A 14,533-nucleotide genomic window follows, 5' to 3' on the forward strand; every position below is an offset into this window, starting at 1 on the left:
CGGGCTGGCTTCAAGGAGAGCTGGATGGCCGTTTCGGCTTCTTCCCTAAGCGCCTGGTACAGGTGAGGCTGGGGCTGGAGAGAGCTGGGGGTCCCGGCGCGGACCGCCTGGGAGCTGAGCGCCCCCTTCCGGTGCTCTCAATCCCAGGAGATTCCAGAAACACTGAGGGCCACCGGCGAAGTGCCGAGACCGCGCTGTGCGCGCCGCCGAGGTAAGCGCCTAGGCCAGCGGACAGGTGGAGCCAGCGAGGCTCGGGGACCGGCCCGGCTGTGGGAGGGGCCGTGAGGCCATTTTGCGGTCTCTGATTGGCCCTGGAGTACAATGCACCGCCCTAGGGCGGGGCCCAGTGGCCCCCACGGTGACCGCTCGTGGCCAGCCCCTCCCCCAGCTTAGCGGACTGGGTCCCGTTCAAGCCGCTTCACTCCCCGTATGACCCAGATCACCCCGCCGCATCTCCGGGCCCCCAAAAATGGTGCAAAGTGAACTTCAGCTACAGCCCGGAGCAGGCGGACGAACTGACCCTGGAAACTGGGGAGATTGTGGAAATGATAAAGGAGGTGAGGTGTGAGGCGGTCAGAGGGTTCGGGAAGACGACGGGGCACCTCTCCCGAGGGCGGGCGGAGGGTGGAGTGGAGTGGGGGCCATGGCAATGGCGAGCCGCGCTGAGACGCAGAACCAGTGGGCAAGGGTGGAGGGGGTCCCCGGGGAGAGCCGAGGGTGGGAGAGTTCTGCAGACCCTTGGGGCCGAACTAGAAGCCCCTAAGTCCTCCTCCTTCCTAGATTGAGGACGGCTGGTGGCTGGGGAAGAAGAACGGGCAGCTGGGAGCCTTCCCATCCAACTTTGTGGAGTTGCTGGACAGTGGGCCCCCAAGTGAGACCTCGACCCTGTGACCCCGAGACCCCTGGGACCAGTCTCTGCGATCTCCAGTGACTCTCCCAGTGGCATGAGCCTGTGGTTCACACCTCCTGACACTGTGACCCCTTTGACCCTGTCCCACGACCTTGCCTGTGAATTGGCAACCCTCTAACCTCCCTGTTCCCCCCTCCAGGCCTTGGAAACTCAGACATGCCTTCCATCTGCCCTGGTGCCCAGCGGCCTCCCAAGGTAAAGTGGGTCAGAGCGGACACAGGGGCAGTGAGTCCCTCCTGGGGTAGGTGGGGGCTCATCTTTTTCCTCCCTGCCCATCCCCACTAGCTGAGCACCCTGGCCTATGACAGTCCTCCAGACTACCTGCGGACAGGTGAGCACCCTCCCCCGTTGTCAAGCCACTCTGACTTGGGGCTGGGGGAAGCAGCTACCCTGATGGAGGAGGGAGGGGCTGACTGATGGGGGAGCTCCGGGCGCCAAGAGACTGACCTGCCCGTAGTCTCCCACCCTGAGACCTACAGGGTCCTGTTTGACTACCAGCCCGAGGCGCCGGACGAGTTGGCGCTGCGCAGGGGGGACGAGGTGAAAGTACTGAGGAAGGTAGGGAGGGCTGGGGAAGGGTGTTGAGGAGGGCTGGGGCCCGGATGTGGGGCGTCTAGGGGACTCGATCACCTCCCCGCTCACCTCCCCTTTCAGACCACCGAGGATAAGGGGTGGTGGCTGGGAGAGTGCCAAGGCAGAAGAGGAGTTTTCCCAGACAACTTTGTGCTCCCACCGCCCCCCGTGAGTACCGAGCCGCACATGCCACAGTGGGCAGGCAGTTTTGGAAAGGTTTGGAGGTAGTGGAGCTCACGAGAGCCAGCTGGAGGGTCCCCCCAAGGGAGGGTGGTCCCAGATGCGAGGCGGCTCTTTGGGGTCTGATACTCCTTTTCTGCACAGGTCAAGAAGCTAGGCCCACGCAAAGTGGCATCTCGGGAATCAGGTGGGTGTCAGGGAGGTGGGTGCCTGGGATTTGGGGGTGCCTTCTGGGAGACCCACCGGTTCTGCTGCCCCTGCACACCCACAGCTCACCAGTGCTCCAGTAAACCCCCACAGGAGCTCCCAGGAATGTGTGGGAATCAACTGGTGGGTCTGTTTGGGTGTGTCTGTGTGTTCGTGTTTCTCGACGTACCTTGAGAATGTGGCTGTCGGTGAATGTAGATTTGTTTCACGTAGCAGGGAAATGTGCGGCTCAGTATCTGCGTGACTACACTTTCACACTCGGCCTTCAGTGGCTCAGAAAGGGATCCAGTTGAATTCTGTGCCCTGTATCGCCCTGTGGTAGCAGATGTCATTTTTTGTGAATCTGCAAAGGTATAAAGCAGCATTTCATTGTGAACTTAACTTGCATTTCTCTGGTTTCTAATACTTTGTAGGAGTTCTTTGAGAATGCAACGTGTGAAAAAACTATGAAAATGCATATTAGAAAGTCTCCTTGTTTTCTGAATGCCACTTCTTTTTTTTTTTTTTTAAGATTTATTCATTTATTTGAAAGAGTTACATGGAGAGAAGGAAAGGCAAAGAGAGAGAGAGAGAGAGAGATCTTCCATCCCCAATTGGCCACAATGGTTGGAGCTTCTTCTGGGTCTCCCATGCAGGTGCAGGGACCCAAGCACTTGGGCCATCTTCTATTGCTTTCCCAGGCCATAGCAGAGAGCTGGATCAGAAGTGGAGCAGCAGGGACTCAAACTGGTACCCACATAGGATGCCAGCACTGGCTTTACCTGCTACAGAACAGCGCCAGTCGCATGATACCACTTCCTTATGGGTATACATGTTGCCAATATTTTGTTTTGTTTTTGATTTTCTTTTTTTAAAAGATTTATTTTATTTGAAAGAGATACAGAGAGAGAGAGAGAGAGAGAGAGAGAGATATTTTCCATCTGCTGGTTCACTCTTCAAATGACTTCCTGCATTAGAAGGAAACTTAGGGGGCCGGCGCTGTGGTGCAGCAGGGTAATGCCCTGGCCTGAAGCGCCGGCATCCCATATGGGCACCGGTTCAAGATCCGGCTGCTCCACTTCCAATCCAGCTCTCTGCTATGGCCTGGGAGAGCAGCAGATGATGGCCCAAGTCCTTGGGACCCTGCACCCATGTGGGAGATCCGGAGGAAGCTCTTGGCTCCTGGCTTTGGATCGGCACAGCTCCAGCCATTGCAGCCAATTGGGGAGTGAACCACTGGATGGAAGACCTCTCTCTCTCTGTGTGTGTGTGTGCAACTTTGACTTTCAAATGACTAAATAAATAAATCTTTTAAAAAAAAAAAAGGAAGGAAACTTAGGCCAGGTGATATCTTTTTTTTTTTTTTCCTTCCAACTTTTTCTTGGAGGGCCAATGCAATGGCAAAGTAGGATAAGCCTCTACCTGCAGTGCCAGCATCCCACATGGTTGTCGGTTCAAGTCTTGGCTGCTCCACTTCTGATCCAGCTCCCTGCTGATGGCCTGTGAAAGCAGTGGAAGATGGCCCAAGTGCTTGGGCCCCTGCATCCACATGGGAGACCCAGATGAAGCCCTTGGCTCCTGGCTTCGGGTGGGCCCAGCTCCAGCTGTTGCAGCCATTTGGGGAGTGAGTCAGCAGATGGAAGGCCTCTCTCTCTGCCTCTCCCTCTCTGTCTGTAACTCTGCCTTTCAAATAAATAAATCAACCTAGAAAAGTTTTTAAGATTTATTTTTATTTACAGAGAAAGGGACAGACAGAAAGATAGAGATGTTACATCTACTGGTTCACTCTCCAAATGGCTACAGTGGCTGAAGCTGGGCCAGGCCGAAGCCAGGAGCTTCATCCGGGTCTCCTATATGGGTGCAGGGGCCCAAGCACTTGGGCCATCTTCTGCTGCTTTTCCAGGACCATTAGCAAGGTGCTGGGCCGTAAGCAGAGCAGCCAGAACTCGGGCTGGCATTCAGGTAGTGACTTAACCCACTTTGCCACAACACCTGCCCTGTATGTTGCCAATATTTGATTGAAGTTTGTGACCTTTTTTCTTCTATATGGACAGAAGTTCTTAAATTAAGTGCAGTCAATGGTTAGGATGTTTCTTGTTTAAAAAAATCCTTCTTGTCCCAAATTCAGACAGACAGTTGGCTATATTTTCTTTAGCACTTTTTTTTTTTTAAGGGAAAGGGTTTATTGGGAAATACCCTACAGACTGGAGTGAAGGGGCGGCAAAGGAAAAAGAGAGAGAAAGAGTATAAGAGAGACAGCCAGAGCAGGAGAGGAGCCAAGAGAGAGAGCCAAGAGAGAAGAACCAAGAGTCTTTAGCACTTTTGAAGTGTTGCATTTCATATGTAATTGCTTTCATCAAAGTAGCATTGATTTAAATGAGTGTTCCAATTACACCCTTTTCTATATGAACAATCAGTTCCAACATCATTTTATTTTCCACTTGTGAGTTTTACACAATTTTTATAAGGATTATTCCTAGGTAGTCCTGGATACCTCAGAGTTTTTGTTGTATCTTTTAAAAGATTACATATTCTTCTAATCATTGCAGGAATATAGAAATGCATTGATTTTCCTATATTGATTTCATAGCCAGCCATAAAAATTGTTATTTCAATAGTTTGTCTGTAGCTCCTGGTAAGTTTCCTGTGACAACAGTTGGGCCATCTCTAGATGACGACAGTTTCGCTGCATTCTTTCCATTCCTGCCGTTTTTCTTTTCTTTTTTAATATTTATTTATTTTTTTGAGAGGCAGAGTTACAGAGAGGGAGACAGAGAGAGAGGTCTTCCATCCGCTGGTTCACTCCCCAAATGGCCTCAATGTCCAGACGAAAGCCAGGAGCTTCCTCTTGGTCTCCCACATGGGCGCAGGGACCCAAGGACTTGGTCCATCTTCGACTATTTTCCCAGGCCATTTAGCAGGGAGCTGAATTGGAAGTGGAGCAGCTGGGACACGAACTGGCACCCGTATGGGATGCCTGTGCTGCAGACTGAGGCTTAGCCTCATGCAGCACAACGCCAGCCCCTCCTTGTTTATTTTCCTGTTTTATTATAGTAGGTGCCTCTTTTTTTTTTTTTTTTGACAGGCAGAGTGGATAATGAGAGAGAGACAGAGAGAAAGGTCTTCCTTTTTGCCGTTGGTTCACCCTCCAATGGCCGCTGTGGCCGGCGCACCACGCTGATCCGAAGCCAGGAGCCAGGTGCTTCTCCTGGTCTCCCATGGGGTGCAGGGCCCAAGCACTTGGGCCATCCTCCTCTGCACTCCCGGGCCATAGCAGAGAGCTGGCATGGAAGAGGGGCAACCGGGACAGAATCCGGCGCCCCAACCGGGACTAGAACCCGGTGTGCCGGCGCCGCAAGGCGGAGGATTAGCCTGTTAAGCCACGGCGCTGGCCAGCAGGTGCCTCTAATACAGTACTGAGTAGAAGTAGTAATACTGAATATCATCATCGAGTCCTGATTCTTAGTGAAATGCTTCTAGTGTTCTCAGTTAACGGTGATGCTTGCTCACGTCTTCTGTAGGTATCTTGTTGTCAAGGTCAGATCCCTTCTCTTTCCACCTAGAATTTCTATCAAGAATGAGGATTGAATTTTCTCTGTTTATGTGAATCTTGAAATGATGATGGGTTTTTTCCTTTGATCTGTCAACGTGGTGGGTAAAATTTGTAGAATTTTCTAATCTGCACTTGCACTCCTTGGATAAATCCAGCTTGGTTCTGTTTGTTATCAGTTCCTATGCTATCGGAATTCTTTCCCAATATTCTTTGCTTTCAATCTGCATGTATTTGTACCGTGCTTATCTGATTACCAATATCAACCTGGCCCCTCGGTTATTTTTAATGATCTGGTAGATCTTAGGTAAGATAGGACTCATCTTCCTTTGAAAGCCAATAACAGTTGTCTGTAAATTCATCTGGCCCTGTTTTTTTCATTATGGGAAGATATTAAGCTATGTTTTCAGTTTCTCTAAAAGTCATAGAAAAGTCAGGCCAGAATTCTTGAGTGTGGGTGAGGTATCTGTTTTCTGATTATTTCTGTTGTTGTTTATAGTGGTCTCTCTTAATCCTGTTACACGCAGTCATATTTGCAGGTGGTCCTTTTGTCATTTCCATTTTTTTTGCTTCCAGTCTCATCAGACAGTTAATACAATCAAATCCTTTAAAAAATGTTTTTCTACTGTATTTAAAATTGTAGGGGCCGGTATTGTGGTGTGCAGGATAAACTGTTGCTTGCAGCACCAGCAGCAGCCCACCCTAATCCGTCAGTGCTGGTTCGAGTCCCGGCTACACCACTTCCAATCCATTCACTCCCTGCTAATGCACCTAGAACGCAGTGGACAGAGGCCCAAGTGCTTGGTCCCCTGACACCCATGTGGGAGACCCAGACAGAGTTCCAGGCTGGCCTAGACCTGGCTGCTGTGGCCATTTGGGGAGTGAACCAGTGGATGGAAATCTCTGTTGCTCTGCCTTTCAGTTAAATAAATCAGTAAAAAGTTTAAAGGATTTTTTTATTTGAAAGTCAGAATTACAGAGAGACAGACAGATCTTCCATCCTCTGGTTCATTCCCCAGATGGCCACAACGGCTGGAGCTGGGCTAGGCTGAAGCCAGGAGCCAGAAGCTGCTTCCAGGCTTCCCATGTGGGAGGCGGGAGCCCAAACACTTGGCCCGTCCTCTGCTTCTTTTCCCAGGCCATTAGTAGGGAGCTGGATTGGAAGTGGAGCAGCCGGGACGTGAACCAGCGCCCATACAGGGTGCTGGTGCTGCAGGCGACAGCTTTACCCCCAGAATCTCCAGCTATTATTGAATCATTGGTTGCTCCTTTCAGGTTTCTCAGTGTTTGCTTCGTGGGTTTTGAGGCTTTGTTGCGGGCACATCCACATTTCTCACTGTGCTGCATTGTGTCTGTCAACAGGACCTGTCCTCCTTCCCCTCTAGCAACTTGTCTTAACGCTTGCTGTGTCTGGTATTAAAGCCACTGCATCTCTCTTTATGGTTACTGTTTTACAATATGTCTCTTTCTACCTTTTGACTCTCAACTTACAGCATATCGTTACATCTTGTCTTTTAAAATGTTTTCTGACAATCAGCCAGTTCTGGTCTGTGGATCAAGTCTGGCTTTTTGTGGAGAAACTGGAAGCTGCATTCACTGCTGGTGGAAACATAAAATGGTGGTGACTTTATTTAGATGTAATTTATGTAACATGCACCATACAACCCACTTAATGTACAGTGATGTTTGGTATATATTGAGTTGTGTAAAGTCAGTACAATCCATTTTTGAACATTTTCATCACCCCAAAAAGAAACTCCCTAGCCTTTAGCCATCTCCTACCTCCCTGTCTCCCCAGCAGCCCTGGGCAATCAGATCTACGAGGTCTTGACAGATTCACCTACATTTCATGTGAATGGAATCTTACAACACATGGACTTTCGTAATGGACTTCTTTCACTTCTTGTCTTCAAGGTTCATTCATTCTGTGCCGTGTATTTAGTTCATTTCTTTTTGGATGAATGCACCATGTTTTATTATCCATTCGTTCATTGTTGGACATTCGGTTGGTTTCCACTTTTTGGCTATTATGCATAATGTCACTGTGAACATTCAAATACACGATTCTGAATGGACATGCTTCTGTTTCTCTTGGAATTGCTAGGTTATATGCCACTGCTATGTTTAGCTTTGGGAGGAACAGTCGGGTTGTTTTCCGAAGTGGCTGTACCGTTTTGTTTCCACCAGCAGTGGATGAGGCTGACAGTTGCTCTACATTTGCACTGATATTTGCTTTTATCTGGTGGGCATAAGGTATCCGATTGTTGTTTTGATTTGCATTTCTCATGGTTAATGGTGTTGAACACCCTTTCATATGTTTGTTGGCTCTTTGTATATGTTCTTTTCAAAAAATATCTATTTGGGTTCTTTGCGCATTTTTTAAAAATTGGGTTGCCTTTTTACTATGGAGTTAAAGTTCTTTATATATTTCACATAATAAATCCCTAATCCAATACATGATTTGCAAATTTTTTTCTTCCAGCCCATGTTACTTTTTCAGTTTTTTTTTTTTTTTTTAAACATTTATTTATTGCCGGCGCCGCGGCTCACTAGGCTAATCCTCCGCCTTGCGGCGCCGGCACACCGGGTTCTAGTCCCGGTCGGGGCACCGGATTCTGTCCCGGTTGCCCCTCTTCCAGGCCAGCTCTCTGCTGTGGCCAGGGAGTGCAGTGGAGGATGGCCCAAGTGCTTGGGTCCTGCACCCCATGGGAGACCAGGATAAGCCCCTGGCTCCTGCCATCGGATCAGTGCGGTGCGCCAGCCGCAGCGCGCCAACTGCGGCGGCCATTGGAGGGTGAACCAATGGCAAAAGGAAGACCTTTCTCTCTGTCTCTCTCTCTCACTGTCCACTCTGCCTGTCAAAAAAAAATTTTAAAAATTTAAAAAATTAAAAAAATTAAAGATCTATTTATTTATTTGGAAGGCAGAGTTACAGAGAAGCAGAGACAGGGAAAGAGAGGAAGATCTTCCATCTGCTGGTTCGCTCCACAATGGCCACAATGGCCAGAGCTGCACCGATCTGGAGTCAGGAGCTGTTTCCACATTTCCCCATATGGGTGCAGGGGTCCAAGGACTTGGAGCATCCTCTACTGCTTTCCCAGGCCATAGCAGAGAGCTGGATCAGAAGTGGAGCAGCCAAGTCACCAACCAGTTCCCATATGGGATGCTGGCACTGCAGGCAGTGGCTTTACCTGCTATGCACAGCACTGGCTACTGTTTTTCCACTTTTCAAAAAAAAATGTTTTTAAATTTATTTTCATTTTATTTGAAAGGCAGAGAAAGAGAATGAGAGAATAAGAATAGAAATCTTCTATTTATTCACTTTTCAAATGCCTGCAATAGCCAAGGCTGGTGATGCCAAAGCCTGGAGCCTGGAACTCACTCTGGGACTCTCTCATAGTTGGCAGGGACCCTAGAACTTAAGCCATCACTACCACCTCCTAGTGCACACATTAAAAGGAAAGTGGAATTGGAGACAGAGCTGGGGCTCTGAACCCAGGCATTTTTTTTTTTTAAATTTTAAAGATTTATTTACTTGCTTGAAAGAGTTAGAGAGAGGGGGAGACAGACAGAGAGAGGTCTTCCATCTACTGGTTCACTTCCCAGATGGCTGCAATGGCCAGGACTGGTCCAGGCTGAAGCTAGGAGCCAGGAGCTTCATCCTGGTCTCCCACATGGGTGGTAAGGGCCCAAACACCTGGGCCATCTTCTGCTGCCTTCCCAGGCCATTAGCAGGGAGCTGGATTGGAAGTGGAGAAGCCTGGACAACTGGTACCCATATGGGTTGCTGGCACCATTGAACTGTCCCCATTGTGTTATTTTTAAATTAATTAGTTTATTTATTTTTTGACAGGCAGAGTGGATAGTGAGAGAGACAGAAAGAAAGGTCTTCCTTTTTGCCGTTGGTTCACCCTCCAATGGCCGCTGCGGCCGGCACATCATGCTGATCCGAAGCCAGGAGCCAGGTGCTTCTCCTGGTCTCCCATGTGGGTGCAGGGCCCAAGGACTTGGGCCATCCTCCATTGCCTTCCCGGGCCATAGCAGAGAGCTGGCCTGGAAGAGGGACAACCGGGATAGAATCCGGTGTCCCGACCGGGACTAGAACCCGGTGTGCTGGCGCCGCAAGGCGGAGGATTAGCCTGTTAAGCCACAGCGCCGGCCCCCATTGTGTTATTTTTTAAAAATGCCATTTTCAACTCTAGTAGTTTTCTTCTTCGACTGTTTTTCCAGATCTGCCTGTTGATTTTTTTTTTTACAAGATTTTTATTATTTATTTGAAAGAGTTACAGAGAGAGGTAAAGACAGAGAGAGAGAAGTCTTCCATTTGCTGGTTCATTCCTCATATGGCCACAATGGCTGGAGCTGAGCCGATCTGAAGCCAGGAGCCAGGAGCTTCTTCTGGGTCTCCCATAATGGGTGCAGGGGCCCAAGGACTTGGGCCATCCTCTACTGCTTTCCCAGACACAGTAGCAGGAAAGCTGAATCAGAAGAGGAGCAGCCGGGACTTGAACTGGCATATGGGATGCCGGCGCTGCAGGCTGGGGCTTTTTTTTTTTTTTACAGGCAGAATGGAGTGAGAGAGAGAGAGAGAGACAGAGAGAAAGGTCTTCCTTTTGCTGTTGGTTCACCCTCCAATGGCCGCTGTAGCCAGCGCGCTGCGGCCAGCGCACCGCGCTGATCCGAAGGCAGGAGCCAGGTGCTTCTCCTCGTCTCCCATGGGGTGCAGGGCCCAAGGACTTGGGCCATCCTCCACTGCACTCCAGGGCCATAGCAGAGAGCTGGCCTGGAAGAGGGGCAACCGGGACAGAATCTGGCACCCCGACCGTGACTAGAACCTGGTGTGCCGGCGCCGCTTGGCGGAGGATTAGCCTAGTGAGCCGCGGCGCCGGCCCAGGCTGGGGCTTTAAACCTTTATGCCACAGTGCCAGCCCCTGCCTGTCGATTTCTGGTGGTCCCTTAGTGGCGTGTGCATCCTTCAGATGTTTTGCACATAGCTGTTCTGCGTTCTCTGCCTGATAACCTCAGTGTCCGCGGGGTGCTGTGTGCCGACTTGCACTGTCCAGGACCCGCCTTCTCCGGTGTTTTATGATCCGTTTATGAGCTCACGTGTCGACCCTGGCCTGGGAGCGTCTTGGTGGCCTTCGTCGGGGAAGTCCTCCTCTGGAGAAGACACCAACTGCCAGACTGCTCAGCCCTCCCGAGGAAGCGCGTCCGTACAAGGGTGGCACCGCTGTGTGGTGACTGAGCTTTGGCTTGTAGCAGGCCAAGGGAGCAGATCCTGGCACCCCAGCTTTGTCACAGGTCCCAGGCTCGGCAGCCACAGTGTCTCTTGCCACCTTTCTGGCCTTCGTTTCCCTTTTTCTGAGATTGACCTCTTTTAAGGCCAAGAGTGGCCAGCAGCGTGTCCAAAGCAGGATACAATTGCACTGTGGCGCAGGAGTCTCGTTAACATTGATGGGGCTTTCGGTACTTGCCCAAGAGTCACCTTGCACAGGTTAAGTCCCGCAGACCTTACGGCAGCCCTCCCAGGTGTGTGTTGTTGTTTTCCCTGTGTGGTGGGTAAGGACACTGGGACACAGAGAGGTTACTTGTCCTACTTGTCACACAGCTAGCAAGGGGTGGAGCTGGGACTCCAAGCCCGGTGTCTGGCTGCAGAATGCATGCCCTTAGCCACTACGGTACAACACTGGCAACGGGTTTGGGCGTGAGCCTGTGCGGAATTGTGTGTGTGCCTAAGTGTCAGGCCATTTGCGAGCGGCTGCTTATGTGTCTGTGGATATGCGTGTCCCTGTGACGACCTGCAGGTGCTCACTCTGACGTCCCTTACGTGGGGCTTTCTCTGCTTGTTCCAAGTTGTCTGTTCCCCTGTTTATCCTTCATCGGAAACACGTCATAGCACTCACACACTATACCTTTTCCCAGTTTGGTTTATGTCTGCTCTCCCGACAGAATATGGGCTCACGGAGGCTGCTGTGGAAAGAGCATCCCATAGGCAGGGTGGGCGCAGCCGAAGCCAGGTTGGAGGGCTTCCCAGCCCCTGCACACACTAAGTCACTCAAACCTTAGAACTGGTGCAGGTGGCGGGGCTGGTGACGAGTCATTGGATTCGGGGTGCATTTTGATGCTAAGAGTGGGTGGGATCTGCCGAGGGTTTGGATGTGTGGCATAAGGAAAGGAAGTCAGGGACACCTCCTCACTTGGTTGTCTGAGCCAAGTGGGAACACTGGGAAAGGGGAAGATGGGGCTTGGGCCGCAAGGCACTGGTTTTGAATCTGTGACATGTGTAATGCCAGCTCTCTCTCCAAGTGAAAATATTGACAGGGCAATCAGATACGAGTCTGGGGTTCAGGAGAACAAAGGGCTGGAGTTGAAAATTTAGAAGCCATTGGTGATGCTTAAACTCCTAAGGTGGGGTGAGATCCCTTTGGGACACAGAGAAGATGAAGAAGTTTGAGGGGAGATTGGAAGGGGGAAGGCTGTCGTCATGGTCAGGGAAGAAATGAGGTCTCAACCAAGGAAGCAGCCATGGGTCCTGGCAGGGGACGGGGCTCAGCAAAGTGTGCATAAAAAATCCTGGCAGGGGACCAGCGTTTGGCCCAGCAGTTAAGATGCCTGCTTCCCATAGCAGAGTGCTCAGGTCCTGGCTCTGCTTCCGGTTCCGGCTTCCTGCTAATGTGCACCCCAGGAGGCAGCAGGTGGTGGCTGAACTAGGAGGGTCCCTGTCATCCATGTGGGAGAGCCAGATGGAGTTCCTGGCTTCTGACTTTGGCGGGGCCCAGCCCCGGCTGCTGCAGGCTTTGGGGGAGTTAAGCCAGCAAATGGGGGATCTCTGTGTCTGTGTCTTTCAAGTAAATACAAATTTTCACCTCTCTTTCCTCCCAGCTCCTGTTAAGGAACCGAAGAAGCTGGTGCCCAAGACATTCCTGCCTATGGTCAAGAAGCCAGTGACCAGCCCCCCTGGGCCCAGCAAAACCAAGTGAGGAGCAGGGTGGGTTGGGGAGGGGGGAGGGTACAGAGAAAGGCGCCCCCCGGCCCCCACCCCGGGCCTGATGAGGATGTGTTCCAGGCCCTTGTGGACCGCCAGCGGGGACAGTCAGAAGCGCCCTTCCCGAGCATCCGGTAAGGGCTGTCTTCCCGCCATGGGGTGGACCTGGAAGACGGGGGTAGGGGGTTGTGCTGAGGGTCAGTGTGGGCCTGGGTCCCTGCGGCTCTGCTCTCCTAGGCACCAACGGCAGCTTCCTCGGTGGCGGTCCCAGCTGCCCTGGCAGGAAGCGATCCAAGACCCAGCCTCCCCGGCAGCGCTCAGCATCCAGTCAGGTGAGGGGCCCGAGTGTAGGATCGTGGGGTTACTGGCCAGGGCTGGTCCCAGAGGTTTGGGGTGCAGAGGTGCAGGATCCCAGGCCAAGGGGACGCAGACTCAAACCTTCACGGTATCCAAGCCCCCAGCTAAAGTCTCACCTCTTCCCCACAGGGGGAGGAGCGGAGCAGTCTGGCAAAGGCCCCTGCGATGACTAGAACCCCCACACCGGACAAGACTGCCACCCCAGAGAAGACCCCAAGCCCAGAGAAGATGCCAGCTCCTGACCAAGTCCCTGAGCCAGACAAGACCCTGCCCCCGGAGGACCAGGCCCCTGCCCCAGACAACCCCAGCCCAGAGAGGATCCCGGTTGCTGACCGAGTCCCCAGTCCCCAGAAGACCCGGATGCAGGAGGACCAGGCCCCTGCCCCAGACAACCCCAGCCCAGAGAGGATCCCGGTTGCTGACCGAGTCCCCAGTCCCCAGAAGACCCGGATGCAGGAGGACCAGGCCCCTGCCCCAGACAACCCCAGCCCAGAGAGGATCCTGGCTGCTGACAAAGCCTCCAGCCCAGACAAGACCCTGCCTCAGGAAGATCAGACCCCCACCCCAGAGGAGACTGGGACTCTGGGGGACCCCACCCCAGAACAGACCCCAGCCCTGGACGAGGCCTCTTCTCCAGAGGTGGTCTTTCCTGCAGATGATGCCCCTGCTACAGGAGTCCCACTTGAGCAGGAAGCCCCTGACCCGGTGGCCGCTCGGGGGGATGAGGCCCCCACCCCGGAGCAGGTGCTTTCCGAGGTGGTCGTCTCGCCGGGAGCCCACCCTCAGATACACCACTTCTCTCCCGAGGAAGCCCTGGGGGTCAAGAGCCTTGTGGCCAAGGAGCCCGAATCCCAGGAGATGGCCCACATGCCAGACGAACCCTCACCCCCCGCCCAATGCTCAGAGAGACCCCTGGGTAAAAGGGACGGCGACTCCTCGCGGGGGTCCGAGCCCCAGCCCCAGCCCGGGCCCATGCCTGCCCCAGAGAAGGCCCGCCCCCCAGAAGAGGCCACAGCCTTGCTAGTGGAGACCACACTGGAGGAGGAGGTGCCCCCCAAAGAGCAGCTGGCTCCGCAGCGGCAGGAGGAAGAGGCAGCTCCTGCCCGCCAGCGCCCACATCCTAGCCAGCAGACTCCAGACCCCCAAGAGACTCCCACCGTCCACCCCCCGGAGGGCTGGCGTGACAGAGGCGACCTGGTGACGCTGAAGGACGAGGTGCAGTCGCTACGGACGGCGCTGCAGCAGATGGGGGCGCAGCTGGAGTAAGCGGGCAGGCCCACGGCGGGGGCGGGGATGTGGGGGGGGAAGGGGCCCGCCCCACGCCCTCACTTCGGCCTGTCGCGTCTGCAGGAGGAAAATGACCGACATCTGGGAGGAGCTCCAGAGCGAGAGGGAGAAGCGCCGCTGGCTGGAGGTGGGTGGGGCGTGGCTGCGGGGGAGGCGGTGGCTGCGGGCTCTCCCCTGACGCCCTCTCCCGACCAGGTTCAGATGCTGCGGAGGAGCCAGAAGTCCCCGGCCCAGGGCTCCAGACACGCGCAGACGCAGACGCAGCCGCAGCCGCACTGAGGGCGGGGCTGGCTGGGCGGGCGAGCGGGCCGACCTGAGCGAGGGCCGGCTCGGGCCACCCACGTCCTTGCACACAACTTGGGGAAACGCAAGAAAGTAAAGTGCCTCGTACGTGCGCCATGCCCTCCTGGTTCGTGCGGGGGCGGGGCGGGCGGCCCTGCGCATTCCTGGCGGCCTCTCGCGGGCACATCTGGCCAACATGTGGCTCCCATTACCGTTCCCAAGG

At 53.3% G+C, this 14,533-nt stretch overlaps 1 protein-coding gene across 2 annotated transcripts; it reads left to right on the plus strand.

The window, feature by feature from the left end:
* Positions 1 to 412: 412 nt before the first annotated feature.
* On the plus strand, positions 413 to 14,423 carry SH3D21 (SH3 domain containing 21). Of its 2 annotated transcripts, XM_062193257.1 has the most exons (13): positions 413 to 557; positions 781 to 871; positions 1,050 to 1,105; positions 1,196 to 1,241; positions 1,368 to 1,468; positions 1,565 to 1,651; positions 1,808 to 1,850; positions 12,282 to 12,375; positions 12,466 to 12,518; positions 12,622 to 12,716; positions 12,871 to 14,003; positions 14,092 to 14,155; positions 14,224 to 14,423. In XM_062193257.1, exons 1-13 carry the CDS (start codon positions 546 to 548, stop codon positions 14,305 to 14,307), a joined length of 1,959 nt encoding a protein of 652 aa, XP_062049241.1. In that variant the 5' UTR covers positions 413 to 545; the 3' UTR covers positions 14,308 to 14,423. The 2 variants fall into 2 exon arrangements, with proteins under 2 accessions (XP_062049241.1, XP_062049240.1); XM_062193256.1 differs by lacking the exon at positions 781 to 871.
* Positions 14,424 to 14,533: the final 110 nt, after the last annotated feature.

This window comes from Lepus europaeus, chromosome 5 (genome assembly GCF_033115175.1).
Source record: "Lepus europaeus isolate LE1 chromosome 5, mLepTim1.pri, whole genome shotgun sequence".
In the NCBI taxonomy this organism is placed as follows: domain Eukaryota; kingdom Metazoa; phylum Chordata; class Mammalia; order Lagomorpha; family Leporidae; genus Lepus; species Lepus europaeus.